The following is a 20400-nucleotide window of genomic DNA, read 5'->3' on the forward strand; positions in this document are numbered from 1 at the left end:
TGTGGGTCACACGGTCCGTGCAAACACACTGACATGTGCACAGACCCATTCCCTGGAATGAGGCTATGTGTGTCAGTGTCTTCGGTACATGTGAAAGAGGCCTTAGGGTATGGGGTGCAGCCACAGGAGAAAGACTTACTTCACACCATACACCTTCCATAGAAAAAATATCCTTGAACCTTTGGAGGCTGCATTTGTGGCTTCTTATGACTCTGCTATATAAGATTCACAGTAAATAAACTCTGACATTATTATCACATTATATTATTGTACACAAATCCTTTAATGTAAGCAATAGTAAAGTAACACTTCTTCTCTTCTTTCGGTTATACAAACAGAAGTTAATGAAGACGTACCAGACTCTTTGTGATCAGATCCTCCCTGTGTTTTCAGATTTGTTATCTGATAAATTAAGAAAGGTGAGGAGGAGGGATGATTAATATAGTTACTGTCTATCCAGCTGATAGAAAAAGCAGAGTCCACAGTAATTGTTACCTTTTATTAGCTCCCTGGAAGAGGATGACATATCGGCTTCATCAGGCGTCAGACATAATATAAACGACATCTGAAGAATCGCATATTTATGCACAAAAGACTTAGGGATAAGGCAAGAAATAAGTCGAGTGATGGAAAGCGTCAGCATGAGGAGGGAACAATCGCTGGAGCAGTAAGAGGTGTAGGAGATCTGCTCCGTGGTTGTGATGCCCCCACAAGGACTGACGGCCATGTTCCTTAAAGAACCTATCACCTCTATACTTAACCCTCCGTCACATACAATATTCGGACTAACGAGTTCACATACAATGTGCCTGTCAGGCGCCTGCTGGAAAAATACCTATAATATCTAATGTTTGCAATTTCAGTGCTCTAAAAGTGATCAGTGACCTTCATAGGGATGTAATAAAAGAGACTACACGTAATCAGTTGCAAAAAAAACATTTACTTAACATAAAACTAATAACTATGAAATACAAACTTTTCAAAACTCCCGCCAAATAGTCCCCAGTTCGACTCTCTCAAAAAAATGTACAAAGAAAATTTTTGAACACAAACTTAATTTTAAGGTACCTTAAGTACTATTAAAAACATATTCAATCAGAAGTAGATGCTGAGGTTTCCCCAGAAAAGTCACACTTGCAGAGCAAATAGCAAGAATTACACACCATTTTTGCATGTGTCAGGCAAATTGCTTTATGACATTTGAGACATTCATAATTTGAAAGCCTTCTGGTTCCGCTTTCCGTTTGGCAGGTGGTGCATCTCCTTCTTTTGTGAGGTGGTGCAGATGGTGACTTTTCACCATCATCTTCTGGGCGGAACCTTTTGAGCTGAACTTGAAGGCGAGAGGGGATACCGATTGTTTTCACGCTTCTCCTGCGTAGCTCTCCAAGTACTAGTTCATGGGCCAATTTTTTCAGATACAATCGTCTACGGAGTGGTTCAAGCTTGTTTTCAAGATAAATTACTTGTGAATTTATACCACCCAAATTCAACATAGCAAAAAATATGACCATTGGCCAGCGTTTGATGTTTCTGCTGACGTTGAAAGTGGAGCACATCTGATCTGCTGTATCCACACCCCCTTTGGTGGCATTGTAAAATGTAATTATCTCCGGGTTTTTTTCTGCCCCAGTCCCAGGATCGATGGCAGCATCATCATGAAGTGTTGATAGAAGAAGTACGATTTTTTTGGCATGTGGTACATAGGAAACTAAAGCCTTTCCATTATGGAATGCAAACATACTGCTGTACTGTTGTTTCTCTTTCACACTTACAAACTGTGGCGGCAATTCCCTTTTGTTTTTTCTTACAGTTCCCACATATGACAGCTTCTGAATTTTCAGATAATCAATCAGATCACAACTTGTAAACCAATTGTCAGCTGTAATATTGCGACCCGATCCAAATAAGGGTTCAGCCAGTCTTTTTACAACATCAATGGGTTTGTTGCTCACACAGTAAGGACCTTCTGGTTGTTTTCCTGCATAAACTTCCAGGTTGTAAGTGTAGGTCTTACTGGCATCAACAAGGGCATAAATTTTTATTCCATATTTGTTTGGCTTTGATGGAATATATTGACAAAAGGCACATCTACCACGAAAACCAGGGAGCATTTCGTCAATAGTGAGATTCTCTCCAGGGTAATAACTTTGCTTACAGTTTACAACAAATCTTTGAAATATATCACGAATTGGAGCAAGTCGGTCATGTGTTTTGCGTTCGGTTCGGGTAGTTCTGTCGTCAAACCGAAGGCAACGAATTAGAATCTTGAATCTGTTTATGGACATAACAAGGCTAAATTTTTCAACTCCATCCCCATCTTTACCCCAAAGTTCCTCCAAACTTTGTCTATTTGCCCTATAAGCTCCTGCAAGGTACAGTAATCCAAAAAAAGCACGCAGTTCTATTTCATCTGTGGGCTTGATGGTTCTGTTGCAGATGTACTTGTCCTTTATAATGTCTATATATTGGTTGGTATATGTGACAATAGAGTCCAGAATGTCATCTGTAAATATACTGTTCCAGCATTCAACTGCAGTTTTTGCATTACGTGCAGTTCCTATTACTGCAGGAAGGTGAGTAATAATGTTTAAAGGTTCCCTACGTTTTTTATGGAATGGCTTCTTGTTCCATTTAGTATTTTTATCTTTTCCAATATAATATGATCCAACTTCTTCATCCTCACCACTGTCACCATCTTGCTCTGTTTCAGAATCCAGGACACATTCTTCCACCTCATCATGAGAATCAATCTCACTTTCCTCTCCTAAATCCTCATTCAGTGTGAGGTCTCTATCATCTAACAGCATGTTTGTTACTTCCTCAACATCAAGCTGTTTGGATAAATTGTACATTTTCCTCTCCATTTCAGCAGATAATCTGAAGCAAGAGAAGGAATATGTTAGGGAACTACTGTATATGCCTGAGCAGCACACTTTCTTTTATAAAATCTCCCTTATTTCTATGAAATATCCTCACATTTTGTGCTATACATTCATAAAACAAGCTAAATAAACTATTGTGATGAATAAAAACATAAAATACCAACCTTACTGAATGTGACGTATTCACATACAATGAGCCTGAGAGATCTGTGCAGCTATATCCTCTCCCCTGAAGCTCTGAAATCCAACTGTGATGTCAGGTTTCACAGACCTTCAAGAGACAGGAGACTACCTGGAGGGAGGGGGTTTCCTCACAATCTGGTGAGGAAGGAGAAATGAAAGTAAAAGAGAAGTGCCTGTCAGATCAGTTGTATGTGACGGAGGGTTAAAGGGACACTGTCACCTGGATTTGGAGGGAACAATCTTCAGCCATGGAGGCGGGGTTTTTGGGTTTTTGATTCACCCTTTCCTTACCCACTGGCTGCATGCTGGCTGCAATATTGGATTGAAGTTCATTCTCTGTCCTCCGTAGTACATTCCTGCGCAAGGCAATCTTGCCTTGCGCAGGCATGTACTATTTAAGACAGAGAATGAACTTCAATCCAATATTGCAGCCAGCATGCAGCCAGCAGGTAAGGAAAGGGTGAATCAAAAACCCCAAAACCCCGCCTCCATGGCTGAAGATTATTCCCTCCAAATCCAGGTGACAGTGTCCCTTTAAGAAAACAGCGGGCAGCTGCATATAGCTAATTTTACTAACGAACATTAATTACAAAAAATATCGCCTGGTTAGGCTACTTTCACACTAGCGTCGTACGACGCACGTTGCAATGCGTCGTTTTGGTGAAAAAACGCATCCTGCAAAGTTGGCTGCAGGATGCGTTTTTTCCCCATAGACTAACATTTGCAACGTATTGCCACACGTCGCAACCGTCGTGCGACGATTGCGTCGTGTTGTGGCGAACCGTCGGAACAAAAAAACGTTACATGTAAGGCTACTTTCACACTAGCGTCGGCCCGTCGCAGTGCGTCGGGCCGACGTACCGACGCATCCTGTGACAACGCAGCACAACGGGGGCAGCGGTTGCATTATTACAACGCAACCGCTGCCCCATTGTGAGTTGAGGGGTCGGAGTTCCGGCCACGCATACGCGGTCGGAGATGGCGGACGCGACGCACAAACAAAGTTAGATGTAACGTTTTTTTGTTCCGACGGTCCGCCACAACACGACGCAAACGTCGCACAACGGTTGCGACGTGTGGCAATGCGTCGCTAATGTTAGTCCATGGGGAAAAAACGCATCCTGCAGCCAACTTTGCAGGATGCGTTTTTTTCACCAAAACGACGCATTGCGACGTGCGTCGTACGACGCTAGTGTGAAAGTAGCCTAACGTTTTTTTGTGCGTCGTGTCTGCCATTTCCGACCGCGCATGCGTGGCCGGAACTCCGCCCCCACCTCCCCGCAACTCACAATGGGGCAGCGGATGCGTTGTAATAATGCATCCGCTGCCCCCGTTGTGCTGCGTTGTCACAGGATGCGTCGGACCGACGCACTGCGACGGGCCGACGCTAATGTGAAAGTAGCCTTACCGACCAGGAATAGCAGTGTGACGTAACATGTTCACAGAAAACCAAGGTCATAATCATTTCTGCTCTGGAGGGAGCTCAGGTGTTCAGTGTCTTGTACTTCCAGACCCTCCTGTTTGGATTCCATGTCTGATGTTGTAGACAGAGCTGCCAACATGCTTTGCCTCATACAGTGAATTAAAAACTGACTGTTTTTCTGTAAAATATTTTATAGATCGAGTGCATTTTATGTAAGGGCCTCACAGCTTTCACATGGTCGTCTGTTTCCCTCGAGCACTTCTTTGAAGCTTTAGATGCAAATCTTCAAGTGATCAGCAAGGTTGTAAATAAGGTAATGGAGAGGATAAGATAAATAATGACATGTTACATAAAGACAGCTGAAATTACACTGTATTAATATGTCACTGCATGTGTATGTATGCGTGGGTGTATATATATAGGTGTGTGTGTATATATATATATGTGTGTATACACATATGCACAATGTACAGAGAGCTGGCCTGGAGTGTTGCTTATAAGTGAATGAATAGTCCAATTGTTTCTCCCCATCTTCACCATTTGCAGAGCTGCAGTGTATTGTACTCTACTCCTATACAACCTCCCAGAACTCTCCATTACAGGGCTGCTTGCTCCGTACTATCGACACTGCGCATACTGAAGGTTTATGTGCAATGTGCACGCTCTATAGTTTTCTTTCCTATACATTTGTTTTCATCCCTTCGGGAGAGAGCTGTGTACCAGTAAGACAGGAGTCATACGTCTCTGTCTTAGGCCGGTTTCACACATCAGTGGCTCCGGTACGTGAGGTGACAGTTTCCTCACGTACCGGAGACACTGACTCACGTAGACACATTAAAATAAATGTTTCTCTGCACATGTCAGCGTGTTTTCACGGACCGTGTGTCCATTTGCAAAACACGGAGACATGTCAGTGTTCGTGGGAGAGCACGGATCACACGGACCCATTAAAGTCAATCGGTCAGTGTAAACATGTACCGCACACAGATGCTGTCCGTGTGCCGTCCGTGTGCGTTTTTCCTGTCATAGGGTTAAAATTGTAAAAATTGTTGCAATACACGGACACACGTATAGCAAACGGACAGCACACGGACCCTAAAAACGTACTCACGGACATCACACGGATGACCTACGTGAGCACACGGACACGGATAACTCCAGTACCGTTTTATCCGGTACCGGAATTATCTGGACGTGTGAGACTGGCCTTACCGTCCAAGAGAATCGGACCAATTTTTATCTCTGATCTCATCCTAGCTGCTTCCTATTTGCTTCCATTTTTCTCTCTTATGTTCGCTTCCAGCCAATAAAAGAAAACACTTTAAAGTTCTTGTTTTATTCAAGTTTATCACAAAGCAGCAGAACTGTAAAGTACAATATGGAAACAAATAGGAAGGCTTTGTACTTGTCTGTGTCTCCCCATAGACTTGAATGGTCGAGTCTGATGCACAAATACCATCAGGATAAGAACGCGGCTGAGTCTCATGTATCACACTCACGGATCCGTGATTTTAACAGATGTGTGATTACATCAGTTGTCTTCTATGGGTCTGAGTGGTTTTCGAGATACTGATATGTGTGTCACGGATGTGTGAATGAAGCCTTCTGTACGCAGCTGGTCTCATTAATGAGTGTTGGTAAAACAAAAAGAAAAGTTTACCCACCAAAAATTCCTGTCATTGGTAAACCTGCAGAAAACGGAGTCAGCTTTTTTTTCTGCCGATCTGGAAGCTGCGCGGAGTACCAGTTTCTGCCCTCCATGCACATCTCCCTGTACTGGCCTGGATGTGTCTTCTCTATAGTTATATTACTGATTTATGTCTCCGGTTATATCACATCTGATCTTTTTAGCTAAGTAACTGTAACACTAAGGGATTTTGTTAGAGATACAGCTGAAACCAGAAGTTTCCATCCACTATAAAGACACATCTGCAGGGATCTCCTTCCACAATCTTCTCACAATAGATGGTTGGAAACTGGGTCCATTCCTCCTGACAACACTGGTGTAACTGGTGCCAGTTTGTAGGTCGCCTTGCTCGCACCGGACTTTTCAGATTTGCCCATAAATTTTCAATAGGTTTGAGATCAGGGCTTTGTGATGGCAGCTCCAAAACATTGACTTTGTTATCCTGAAGCCACTTTGTTACCATTTTGGCAGTATGCTTCTTGTCATTGTCCATTTGGAAGAGCCATTTCTGCCCAAGCTCTAACTTCCTGGCTGATGTCTTGAGATGTTGCTTCAGTATTGCCACATAATCTTCTTTTCTCATGATGCCATCTATTTTGTGAAGTGCACCAGTCCCTCCTGCAGCAAAACAATAACATGATGCTGCCACTACCATGTTTCACAGTGGGGATGGTGTTCTTAGGCTTCCAAGCTTTTTCCTCCAAATGTAACGATGGTCATTGTGCCCAAAAAGTTCAATTTTAGTTTAATCGGACCACAGGACATGAACCAAAAATTAAGGTCTTTGTTCCTGTGTGCATTTACAAACTTGAATCTGTTTTTTTTCTGTTTCTTTTGGAGTATTGGCTTCTTCCTGGCAGAGTGGCCTTTCAGCCCATGTTGATACAGTACTCGTTTCACTGTGGATATTAACACAATCTTTCCAGCTTCCTCCATTATCTTCACATGGTCTTTTGCTTTTGTCCTTGGGTTGATGTGCAAATGTCGTATCAAAACACGTTCATCTCTGGGACACAGAACCCATCTCCTTCCTGAGCGGTATGATGGCTGGACATTCCCATCTTGATTGTACAGATGAACAAGGCACCTTCAGGTATCTTGAAATTGTAGCCAAGGATGAGCCAGTCTTGTGTAAGTCGACAATTCTCTTCCTCATATCTTGGCTCATTTCTTGAGACTTTCCCATGATGCTACACAAAGAAGCATTGTGTTTCAGGTGTGCATTAAAATACATCCACAGGTGTGTCTCTAACTGAGATGTTGCCAAAAAAACGATCAGCAGCTTCCAAACCCATGACATCATCATATGGGCAGTCCAGAATTCTTTAATGGCATAGTAATCTTAGTGTATGGAATCTTTTGTCTTTGTAGTAAGTAATAAAAATGCCTTAAAACCTTCTCTCTCTCATGATTCAGGCATTTGGCAAATATTAATAATCATAGTAATCCTAATTGGCCTAAAACGGGAAAGGTTTATTTTGATTTCATTAAAGACATTGAGAAAAACCTGCAGATGTGTCTCTTTGTATCGTGTATGGAAACTTCAGGTTTCAACTGTACATTTGTTTTCAATTAATAAAAGGCTAGGAATATGATGTGATTTTGCTTTTTGTGCGGCCTAAGGCCACGTTCATACCTTGTAACTGTACATTTTATTGTTACATTTGCGGTAAATATGCAATTCACTGAAAACCTTATGTTTTTTCGTCTCGGTTGCAGCAGTTAATCACAGCGCAGCCGCAATGTGTGAACACATCCATTTCTAATATCCACAGGTGAATGACATCCATAGACTTCGCATCGATGTTCTCCTGAAGGATATCGCAGAGACCTTACTCATCGTTCTTCCTGATGACGGACCGGACACAGTAGAAAATCTGCTTGCTAGTAATGAGGTAATGTGCACAGATGAATCTGTCAGTGTAGATATCATCCACTATGCCGTGTATCGGCACAGACACATGCTGCACATGTACAGGACAACGGGAGACATCCTGATCCCTTTCTGGAGAATCTTAGACCAATAACCTATTGATCATTTCTGTTTAGAGGTGGCCAATAACTGAAATAACATTAAAGGGAACGTGTCAGGATGTTTTCACTTATGAAAGTAATGGAGTGGTTGCAGCGGTCTCAGAGCATTAGAAAGGAGTCGTGTCCTGTAGTAATCCTGTGTGTGAGACGCCCCCAATGCACATTTACGCTAATTTACATGCAGCTTCAAAGCTTCATTTCTCTGTGTTGCACTGGATTACTACAACACACGTGCAGTTGTTATTGGGGCGCTGTCGTCCGGGATCCTCAAGTTCTGTGTCCGAGAAAGTTGTGGGATCCACTTAAGCAAGTAAACACTGACGGGCAAGCTCTGCTGGCAAACATTGTAGAGAATCAACCATAGATTGGGAGAGTTTGGCCTGGTTACCTGGTGCACGTGCAGAGGGTCCCGGCACTGGACCTAGAAAGGTGGTAGATGTTTGTGAAGAAATGACATAAGTAACCATTGCACAGGCAGCCTGCCTCCCCAGGAAGAGGACATGGTGCCTGGAAAATATGAAGATAGGCACAGAAGAGAGCCTACCATTACTATAAAGCCACGGATCTGTGTCCTGCAAATGGTGCTGGTATCAGAAGGCCACTGGATCTTCCATCTGGAAGAGGCTTATGGAAAAGAAAGTGCCAGGGTAATGAAAAGAGGCAGCAAGGGAATCTGCAGAAGTGAAGACACAGCCTGGAGCAGGGGAAAGATAAGCCCGTACTAAAGTAAAAAGCACAAAAAACACTTCAGGTGAGAAAAAGTCGGCTCTCTAACCATCATCCCTGAACTAGACATAGGGGTTCAAAGGGGGCACCAGGTCATCCTATAAACCGAACAAATGTGAGTAAAGTTGGGGTCTCAATTAAATGAGGCTGTCTGGCAGTGCCCTCGGTGTGGAAGCTGACAGAGGTGGGCTGGAGGCTGGAAAAAGAGAGGCTTTCAGTCCGGGGGAGAGATGGCAATTTTGGGGGCTCTATAAAGGCTGAAAACACCACTGGAACTGAGCGAAACAGATCACTGTAGCTCCAGAAGCGAGCCACAGAAAATCAGCAAGAAAGTACAGGACACAACCAAAGTGGCCGTAAAAAAGAGAGCTTGGGGGAAGGATGGCCCGAGGGAATATGGAGGAGGGAGACCCCCATTGGATAGACCCTAGCAAGCCAATGGAAAGTTATGGGAGGGAGCCGAAAGTTATGGGAGGGAGCCGATAGTTGATCACCGGCACTCCGCTATTGCAGTAGTTGGGTGGGATGGGTGAACCATGATGACAGGCTGTCCACAGCAGGTACATACTGTGCCCTCTCTAGGATGGTCAGCATAACGTAAAAGACGTCTGCTCCACTAGGAACATTTATATAGAAAAAAAGGGAAAAAAATAGTTCAGCAGACCTAAAACAGGTCATGTCCACCTTTTATGGGCTCTAGGCTAAAACTATATAACCTGAACTGAGCTGCGTCCTGTCTGAGGAGTGGGAAAAGTGCACCAGAAAGAGCTAACACTATTTCACAGAGTGTCAGCCTCCTAGTGTCAGCCTCCTGGTATCAGCCTCCTGGTATCAGCCTCCTGGTGTCAGCCTTCTAGTGTCAGCCTCCTAGTGTCATCCTCCTAGTGTCGGCCTCCTATTGTCAGCCTCCTATTGTCAGCCTCCTAGTGTCAGCCTGTTAGTATCAGCCTACTAGTGTCTGCCTCCACGTGTCAGCCTCCTAGTGTCAGCCTCCACATCTCAGCCGCCTCGTGTCAGCCTCCAAGTGTCAGCCACCTAGTGTCTGCCTCCTAGTGTCAGCCTCCTAGTGTCTGCCTCCACGTGTCAGCCTCCTAGTGTCAGCCTCCTAGTATCAGCCTTCTAGTGTCAGCCTCCTGGTGTCAGCCACCTAGTGTCAGGCTCCTAGTGTCAGCCTCATGGTGTCATTTTCCTAGTGTCAGCTTCCTAGTGTCAGCCTCCTGGTGTCTGCCTCCTGGTGTCAGTCTCCTAGTGTCAGCTTCCTAGTGTCAGCCTCCTGGTGTCTGCCTCCTGGTGTCAGTCTCCTAGTGTCATCCTCCTAGTGTCAGCCTCCATGTGTCAAGCTCCTAGTGTCAACCTCCTGGTGTCAGCCTCCTGGTGTCATCCTCCTAGTGTCATCCTCCTGGTGTCAGCCTCCATGTGTCAACCTCCTAGTGTCAGTCTCCTGGTGTCAGCCTCCTGGTGTCAGCCTTCTGCTGTCAGTCTCCTAGTGTCAGCCTCTTGGTGTCAGCCTCCTGGTGTCAGCCTCCACGTGTCAGTCTCCTAGTGTCAGCCTCCTGGTGTCAGCCTCCACGTGTCAGTCTCCTTGTGTCAGTCTCCTTGTGTCAGCATCCACGTGTCAGCCTCCTAGTGTCAGCCTCCTGGTGTCTCCCTCCTGGTGTCAGTCTCCTAGTGTCATCCTCCTGGTGTCAGCCTCCATGTGTCAACCTCCTAGTGTCAACCTCCTGGTGTCAGCCTCCTGGTGTCAGTCTCCTGGTGTCAGCCTCCTGGTGTCAGCCTTCTGCTGTCAACATCCTAGTGTCAACCTCCTGGTGTCAGTCTCCTGGTGTCAGTCTCCTGGTGTCAGCCTCCTGGTGTCAGCCTTCTGCTGTCAGCCTCCTAGTGTCAGCCTCCACGTGTCAGTCTCCTTGTGTCAGCCTACACGTATCAGCCTCCTAGTGTCAGCCTCCTGGTGTCAGCCTCCTAGTGTCAGCCTCCTGGTGTCAGCCTCCACGTGTCAGTCTCCTTGTGTCAGCCTCCTGGTGTCAGCCTCCTAGTGTCTGCCTCCTAGTGTCAGCCTCCTGGTGTCAGTCTCCTAGTGTCAGCCTCCATGTGTCAACCTCCTAGTGTCAACCTCCTGGTATCAGCCTCCTGGTGTCATCCTCCTGGTATCAGCCTCCTAGTGTCATCCTCCTGGTGTCAGCCTCCTAGTGTCAGTCTCCACGTGTCAGCCTCCTAGTGTCTGTCTCCTGGTGTCAGCCTCCTAGTGTCAGCCTCCACGTGTCAGGCTTCTAGTGTCTGCCTCCTAGTTTCAGCCTCCTGGTGTCTGCCTCATGTGTCAGCCTCCTAGTATCAGCCTCCTGTTGTCAGCCTCCTAGTGTCAGCCTCCACGTGTCAGCCTTCTAGTGTCAGCCTCCTGGAGTCAGCCTCCTGGTGTCATCCTCCTAGTGTCAGCCTCCTAGTGTCAGTCTCCTGGTGTTAGCCTCCTAGTGTCAGCCTCCTAGTGTCAGCCTCCTTGTGTCAGCCTCCTGGTGTTAGCCTCCTAGTGTCAGCCTCCTAGTGTCAGTCTCCTGGTGTTAGCCTCCTAGTGTCAGCCTCCTAGTGTCAGCCTCCTGGTGTTAGCCTCCTAGTGTCAGCCTCCTAGTGTCAGTCTCCTGGTGTTAGCCTCCTAGTGTCAGCCTCCTAGTGTCAGCCTCCTAGTGTCAGTCTCCTGGTGTTAGCCTCCTAGTGTCAGCCTCCTTGTGTCAGCCTCCTGGTGTCAGCCTCCACGTGTCAGTCTCCTTGTGTCAGCCTCCTGGTGTCAGCCTCCTAGTGTCTGCCTCCTAGTGTCAGTCTCCTAGTGTCAACCTCCATGTGTCAACCTCCTAGTGTCAACCTCCTGGTATCAGCCTCCTGGTGTCAGCCTCCTAGTGTCATCCTCCTGGTGTCAGCCTCCTAGTGTCAGTCTCCACGTGTCAGCCTCCTAGTGTCGTGTCAGCCTCCACGTGTCAGCCTTCTAGTGTCTGCCTCCTAGTTTCAGACTCCTGGTGTCAGCCTTTTAGTGTCAGCCTCCTGGTGTCAGCCTCATTTGTCAGCCTCCTGGTGTCAGCCTCCTAGTGTCAGCCTCCTGGTGTCAGCCTCCTAGTGTCAGCCTCCTGGTGTCAGCCTCCACGTGTCAGCCTCCTAGTGTCATCCTCCACGTGTCAGCCTCCTAGTGTCATCCTCCTAGTGTCAGCCTCCTGGTGTCAGCCTCCACGTGTCAGCCTCCTAGTGTCAGCCTCCACGTGTCAGCCTCCTAGTGTCATCCTCCTAGTGTCAGCCTCCTAGTGTCAGCCTCCTAGTGTCAGCCTCCTGGTGTCATCCTCCACGTGTCAGCCTCCTAGTGTCATCCTCCTAGTGTCAGCCTCCTGGTGTCAGCCTCCACGTGTCAGCCTCCTAGTGTCAGCCTCCACGTGTCAGCCTCCTAGTGTCATCCTCCTAGTGTCAGCCTCCTAGTGTCAGCCTCCTGGTGTCAGCCTCCTGGTGTCATCCTCCACGTGTCAGCCTCCTAGTGTCAGCCTCCACGTGTCAGCCTCCTAGTGTCATCCTCCTAGTGTCAGCCTCCTAGTGTCAGCCTCCTAGTGTCAGCCTCCTGGTGTCATCCTCCACGTGTCAGCCTCCTAGTGCTCTTGCATCTCCCAATTCTATTAATGAGAAATAACTTGTCACAAAGGGCAGAGTCTGACCAGGGGAATGGATGTGGGGTGTAACCATAATAGGCAAACACTTGGGTAACAATTGGTGATTTCCAGTAATACTTTTTGCTGGTAAGAGGGAAGATGTTAATTTGTAAGTTACCTTGTTCCATGACAGAGCGTGATGTCCTGACACCTTACATCACCTCGTATTGTTAGGATTCTGGTTTCCATGAATTGCAGCTCACTGACAATCCCACGTTTGCTCTGACCGCTCCTCGGCCAATGTGGAAGATGCTTGATTCTTACACAATTTTACATTGTTTGAACTTGATATACAGGACTTGTGTAACACATGTGTAACATCTTTAGTAAAAAAAACTACTCCAGAAATCAGACTGCAGCGGAGAGTTTATAGAATAATCTACTGAATGTGATATGAGCTGACAATGTGCTCTGTGGTGCTGCATGGAGAGGTATACATCACAAGTAAAGGTACCGTCACACTAAGCGACGCTGCAGCGATACCAACAACGATGTCGATCGCTGCAGCGTCGCTGTTTGGTCGCTGGAGAGCTGTCACACAGACAGCTCTCCAGCGACCAACGATGCCAAAGTCCCTGGGTAACCAGGGTAAACATCGGGTTACTAAGCGCAGGGCTGCGCTTAGTAACCCGATGTTTACCCTGGTTACCAGCGTAAATGTAAAAAAACAAACACTACATACTTACCTTCCGTGTCTGTCCTCCGGCTCTCTGCTTTCCTCTGCACTGTCAGCGCCGGCCAGCCGGAAAGCAGAGCGGTGACGTCACCGCTCTGCTCTCCGGCTGGCCGACGCTCACAGCCAGTGCAGGGAAGCAGAGCGCCGGGGACAGACACGTAAGGTAAGTATGTAGTGTTTTTTTTTTTTACGTTTACGCTGGTAACCAGGGTAAACATCGGGTTACTAAGCACGGCCCTGCACTTAGTAACCCGATGTTTACCCTGGTTACCAGTGAAGACATCGCTGGATCGGCGTCACACACACCGATTCAGCGATGTCTGCGGGAAGTCCAGCGACAAAATAAAGTTCTGGACTTTCCTCAGCGATCAACGATCTCCCAGCAGGGGCCTGATTGTTGGTCGCTGTCACACATAACGATTTCCTTAACGATATCGTTGCTACGTCACAAAAAGCAACGATATCGTTAACGATATCGTTATGTGTGACGGTACCTTAAGATGTAAGTGGCATGGCCACAGGTTCTCCTGAGCAGAAGCGATGACCATAACTGTGGATGTTCATTATGTTCAGATTTACACTAAAGAAATGGCAAAATATTTGAACCACAGAAGTGAACTGATAGAGCGAGCTGTGAAGGACATCATTGGCACTTTTCAAGCTGTACACGTCCCAAAACACCCAACAAAGAAGGAGAAAGTGAGCAAAAATAAAGGTAGGACGTCTGCTACAGAACAGCGCTTAGACTTACAACGTTTTTACTTATGAATGAAAGTCACATATGAGTAGAGTCAAACATAGTGAGTGTTCTGTACATGAAAACCGGTGCAGGATCAGTAATATAATGCAGTGGAATTATTTATAAATCCAAATTACGGTAACTTTCTAAATTCCCATCAGCTCATTGTTTCTGTATTTCAGCTCACAGGTTCCCAATGGGACTGAGCTCTTTCCTGGCCATGGACCCAAAATGTCAATGTTTTATTCACCGAGCCACTTTTGTCTTGCAGTCATTTAGCAATACAAAGAAAGGTCAAAACAAGGAGGGTCCAACGCTGCCCACGAGGGCTTAGTATCTACATGGGTCTTGGATTAGCAGTGGATAATGTACAGCCAGATACATTCAGAGGATGAGCGGGAGTCATCCATTGTAGTGAGCAAGATAACAAGAACGCCATGTTCACACGATGAAATTGTACTACATTTTTTGCTGCAAATTTCCAAAATCGCAATAAGATGGTTTCCTTTTTAACTGTGTTTCTAATTAAAAAAAAACATGGTGGAAAAAAAATTATTCTGGGTGCATTGTTGTGAACATGGCCTAAACATAGCAAGAGTGATTTGACAAATAATATAAATTTTATTACCAGTTTAGACTTGTGAAACTGTTAATACCTGATCCTGGACATTTGAGTTATTAGTGAATTTGGATATTTACCCGGTGGCAAATATTAGTCAGTGACAGGTTAGTTTTTCATCTGCAGTTTGGTAGTAACGTCTTTGTCACTTACAAGAATATAACATTGTTCTGTGTTTTTTTTGTTACAGTAGCCGTTTTTGCACAGGTGATAAAAAGAAATGCAGCCGTATTACTTGTCTCTCAATGGCCCAAAAGGGGATGTTCTCCAGCACCAAAGGAAAGGAGATAAAACGTAGCTTTTCATCTTAAACTTTAATCTTAAATTTATTCATTTTGGGTAGAAAAATGTAGCTGATTAAGCGTTTTTCTTCCCGAAACATGTAAGCTTTATGTTGTTTTTTTATAATATGTACGCATTCTGCCAATGTTTTAATCCTATAGGATTTATGGCTACGTTTAAACTACTTTCCTTTAACTTTTCCTTTGCTATAGTATTACCAGCTTCAAAAGTGACAACCAATATGGCTGCACGTCCTATGGTCATTTTTGGAAATGTAACTACAAGACATGGCCATGGGTATAAATCAGAAAATGTCCATAGTTAAAAGAAAACTACAGTAATTACCAAACCCAGCTGCTGTAAAGGGTGATTTACTGATAAATGTCTCCTTTACATGTTGGGTGGGCGTTCTCATTCAGAAGTCCGATTTATTTTACACACATGGTCTCAGGGTTCAGCAGTGATTTTGTTCTGCGTTTTATCACAGATTTATCCTAGTTTGGTCTGAGTTTCATCAATTTTTCTCAGATGAGAATCGAAAAATAAAAAAAAAATAATTCTCTGCTGCTGATGTTTTTCACGGACCCATAGACTGCATTGTCAATTTTGATCAGATAGTTGGATCACTATTGGACATGTCTTCGTGATTTTTCACAGACCACTCGGTCCACAAAAGAAGTGGGTATTTGAACAGCCCAATAGATTGTCATAGGTACGAGTGCTATCTGCGAAAAGCACAGATTGAACTCATACATGAAATACATGAAAAAACGGACATCTGAATGAGCCCTAAGAAAGATTCAGTGAACGGAGATGCAACCTTGCAAGCCTGAGGTCTCGGCTTATATTACTGAGATCCTGATCGGTCTCTTGTCGCTGTTTTGTAGCTAGACGTGTTGCATTTTCCGACGTTGATGAACTCGACGAGGTCGTGGAGGAACAGATGAAGGATGTAGAATTCAGTAAGGTACGACACCAGTAAATATTGAACATGCAGAAATATGGAGGTTGTTTTGTACTAAAGAGTAATAGTTTTCAATAGTAATGTGTTTGGAAGATAATCTACCTTATAATTGTACACTATAAATCGGAATTCCTAAACAAAAGCAAACCCTCGGGGTTTGTTCACACATTGCATTTTTTTGCATGGGCAAAAATCGCTACTCATTACAGTACCAGAAAAAAGAAGGAGACTTCTGAAATCTCCTGCACATGCTGCTTTTTTTTTCTTGTGGATTTTAACCATCAAAGCGTTATTTGAAATCTGCAATGTTAATTATATCAGGGCTTGCAGCATTTTTACCTATTCAAATGAATGTGAAAAAAAAAACACTTAAAAATGTGTCAAAAATGTACATATTTGTGCAGTATTTTTCCTGTCATCACTGTTTTTTGGTACAGAAAATATGTGGCAAACACTTAACGTATGCATATAAAACCTTTTAAGACAAGATGCATAAAAAGATTCTGCAGGTAACTGTACTGTATATACTAAGGTAACCCATGTTGGGATTTCTGGGGTTTAGTCTCATGATCTCAAAGTGTAATAATGACATGAATAAAGGCCTTCTATGACGTAATGCTTGTGATGGAGCCACCATTACATGGTACTATATGGATCTCACAGTATGTCCAGGCACAAACTGGTGCAGGGAGAGCCTGCAGGGGCGTAAGTAAACTCCCACCTGGTTCCTCACTAGAGCCCCTAATGGTGTAGTTAGACTTGGACCCAGGTGGACGCCAGGTGCCACTCCCGGACAGACCCCCGAAGCTGCTGCGGCGCTGACACCCAAAGGGGCAGGGCAGCAGGACCGTCCAGGAACTGGTAAACACTGGGACAAGCTGCTGGTTAGACAGCAGGTTTCTTATAGGATTGCACGGCTGGTAAACAGAACAAGATCCGAAACTGACAGGATAGGTTCAGTAGGTGCAGGTTTATATTGGACTGGTGAGGGTAGCGGTATAGGAGCGAACAAGGCTGATTAGGGTCAGTATGAAACAGGGTCAGGTAGACAGGACGGACAGGATCAGATTCAGAGAGCGCATGTACAGGGACCTTACAAGTAGGTAGACGGATACACACTAATAACTAAAGTTGCTAACAGGGCTGTGGAGTCAGAGTTGGTGACTATTTTGGAGGAGTCTTGAGATGGAGTCGGTGTAAAATGGATCAACGCTGACTCCTAAAATATATAATACATTGGGTACAGTAGTACAATGCAGGATGTGCTGGAAAATATTTCATAAGAATTTGGGAAAGTTATTCAGTGTCCTATAAAAGTCTGTTCTATTCCCGATCTAAGGGCATTGGCTTTTAACCCCTTCATGACCCAGCCTATTTTGACCTTAAAGACCTTGCCGTTTTTTGCAATTCTGACCAGTGTCCCTTTATGAGGTAATAACTCAGGAACGCTTCAACGGATCCTAGCGGTTCTGAGATTGTTTTTTCGTGACATATTGGGCTTCATGTTAGTGGTAAATTTAGGTCAATCAATTCTGCGTTTATTTGTGATAAAAACGGAAATTTGGCGAAAATTTAGAAAATTTTGCAATTTTCACATTTTGAATTTTTATTCTGTTAAACCAGAGAGTTATGTGACACAAAATAGTTAATAAATAACATTTCCCACGTGTCTACTTTACATCAGCACAATTTTGGAAACAAAATTTTTTTTTGCTAGGAAGTTATAAGGGTTAAAATTTGACCAGCGATTTCTCATTTTTACAACGAAATTTACAAAACCATTTTTTTTAGGGACCACCTCACATTTGAAGTCAGTTTGAGGGGTCTATATGGCTGAAAATACCCAAAAGTGACACCATTCTAAAAACTGCACCCCTCAAGGTGCCCAAAACCACATTCAAGAAGTTTATTAACCCTTCAGGTGTTTCACAGCAGCGGAAGCAACAAGGAAGGAAAAAATGAACATTTAACTTTTTAGTCACATAAATGATCTTTTAGCAACAATTTTTTTATTTTCCCAATGGTAAAAGGAGAAACTGAACCACGAAAGTTGTTTTCCAATTTGTCCTGGGTACACTGATACCTCATATGTGGGGGTAAACCACTGTTTGCACGCACGACAGGGCTTGGAAGGGAAGGAGCGCCATTTGACTTTTTGAATGAAAAATTGGCTCCACTCTTTAGCGGACACCATGTCACGTTTGGAGAGCCCCCGTGTGCCTAAAAATTGGAGCTCCCCCACAAGTGACCCCATTTTGGAAACTAGATGCCCCAAGGAACTTATCTAGATGCATAGTGAGCACTTTGAACCCCCAGGTGCTTCACAAATTGATCCGTTAAAATGAAAAAGTACTTTTTTTTCACAAAAAAATTCTTTTAGCCTCAATTTTTTCGTTTTCACATGGGCAACAGGATAAAATGGATCCTAAAATTTGTTGGGCAATTTCTCCTGATTACACCGATACCTCACATGTGGGGGTAAACCACTGTTTGGGCACACGGCAGGGCTTTGGAAGGGAAGGCGTGCCATTTGACTTTTTGAATGGAAAATTAGCTCCAATTGTTAGCGGACACAATGTCGCGTTTGGAGAGCCCCTGTGTGCCTAAACATTGGAGCTCCCCCACAAGTGACCCCATTTTGGAAACTAGACCCCCCAAGAAACTTATCTAGATGCATATTGAGCACTTTAAACCCCCAGGTGCTGCACAGAAGTTTATAACGCAGAGCCATGAAAATAAAAAATAATTTTTCTTTCCTCAAAAATGATTTTTTAGCCTGGAATTTCCTATTTTGCCAAGGGTAATAGGAGAAATTAGACCCCAAATGTTGTTGTCCAGTTTGTCCTGAGTACGCTGATACCCCATATGTGGGGGTAAACCACTGTTTGGACGCACGGCAGGGCTCGGAAGGGAAGGCACGCCATTTGGCTTTTTAAATGGAAAATTAGCTCCAATCATTAGCGGACACCATGTCACGTTTGGAGAGCCCCTGTGTGCCTAAACATTGGAGATCCCCCACAAATGACACCATTTTGGAAACTAGACCCCCAAAGGAACTAATCTAGATGTGTGGTGAGGACTTTGAACCCCCAAGTGCTTCACAGAAGTTTATAACGCAGAGCCATGAAAATAAAAAAAAAATTTATTTTCTCAAAAATGATCTTTTAGCCTGCAATTTTTTATTTTCCCAAGAGTAACAGGAGAAATTTGACCCCAAAAGTTGTTGTCCAGTTTCTCCTGAGTACGCTGATACCCCATATGTGGGGGTAAACCACTGTTTGGGCACATGCCGGGGCTCGGAAGTGAAGTAGTGACGTTTTGAAATGCATACTTTGATGGAATGCTCTGTGGGCATCACGTTGCGTTTGCAGAGACCCTGATGTGGCTAAACAGTAGAAACCCCCCATAAGTGACCCCATTTTGGAAACTAGACCCTGAAAGGAACTAATCTAGATGTGCGGTGAGCACTTTGAACCCCCAAGTGCTTCACAGAAGTTTATTACGCAGAGCCATGAAAATAATAAATACGTTTTCTTTCCTCAAAAATAATTATTTAGCCCAGAATTTTTTAATTTTCCCAAGGGTTACAGAAGAAATTTGACCCCAAAAGTTGTTGTCCAGTTTCTCCTGAGTACGCTGATACCCCATGTGTGGGGGTAAACCACTGTTTGGGCACACGTCGGGGCTCAGAAGGGAAGTAGTGACTTTTGAAATGCAGACTTTGATGGAATGGTCTGCGGGCATCACGTTGCGTTTGCAGAGCCCCTGGTGTGCCTAAACAGTAGAAACCCCCCACAAGTGACCCCATTTTGGAAACTAGACCCCCCAAGGAACTTATCTAGATATGTGGTGAGCACTTTGAACCCCCAAGTGCTTCACAGACGTTTACAACGCAGAGCCGTGAAAATAAAAAATCATTTTTCTTTCCTCAAAAATGATGTTTTAGCAAGCATTTTTTTATTTTCACAAGGGTAACAGGAGAAATTGGACGCCAGTAATTGTTGCGCAGTTTGTCCTGAGTATGCTGGTACCCCATATGTGGGGGTAAACCACTGTTTGGGCACACGTCGGGGCTCGGAAGTGAGGGAGCACCATTTGACTTTTTGAATACAAGATTGGCTGGAATCAATGGTGGCGCCATGTTGCGTTTGGAGACCCCTGATGTGCCTAAACAGTGGAAACCCCTCAATTCTACCTCCAACACTAACCCCAACACACCCCTAACCCTAATCCCAACTGTAGCCATAACCCTAATCACAACCCTAACCCCAACACACCCCTAACCACAACCCTAACCCCAACACACCCCTAACCCTAACCACAACCCTAATTCCAACCCAACCCTAAGGCTATGTGCCCACGTTGCGGATTCGTGTGAGATTTTTCAGCATCATTTTTGAAAAATCCGCGGGTAAAAGGCACTGCGTTTTACCTGTGGATTTACCGCGGATTGCCAGTGTTTTTTGTGCGGATTTCACCTGCGGATTCCTATTGAGGAACAGGTGTAA

General features: G+C 44.7%; 1 protein-coding gene across 1 annotated transcript in view; it reads left to right on the forward strand.

Moving 5' to 3' along the window:
- The window catches only part of DNAH8 (dynein axonemal heavy chain 8), a 239106-nt gene that overhangs the window by 16686 nt on the left and 202020 nt on the right, over positions 1-20400 (forward strand). Inside the window, exons 4-8 of the mRNA XM_069726468.1 lie at positions 339-419; positions 4688-4804; positions 7954-8073; positions 13862-14003; positions 15816-15895. Coding sequence (XP_069582569.1) covers positions 339-419; positions 4688-4804; positions 7954-8073; positions 13862-14003; positions 15816-15895 — 540 coding nt within the window. The remainder of the gene's footprint in view (positions 1-338; positions 420-4687; positions 4805-7953; positions 8074-13861; positions 14004-15815; positions 15896-20400) is intronic.

Source organism: Ranitomeya imitator, chromosome 5 (assembly GCF_032444005.1).
Source record: "Ranitomeya imitator isolate aRanImi1 chromosome 5, aRanImi1.pri, whole genome shotgun sequence".
Taxonomy (NCBI): domain Eukaryota; kingdom Metazoa; phylum Chordata; class Amphibia; order Anura; family Dendrobatidae; genus Ranitomeya; species Ranitomeya imitator.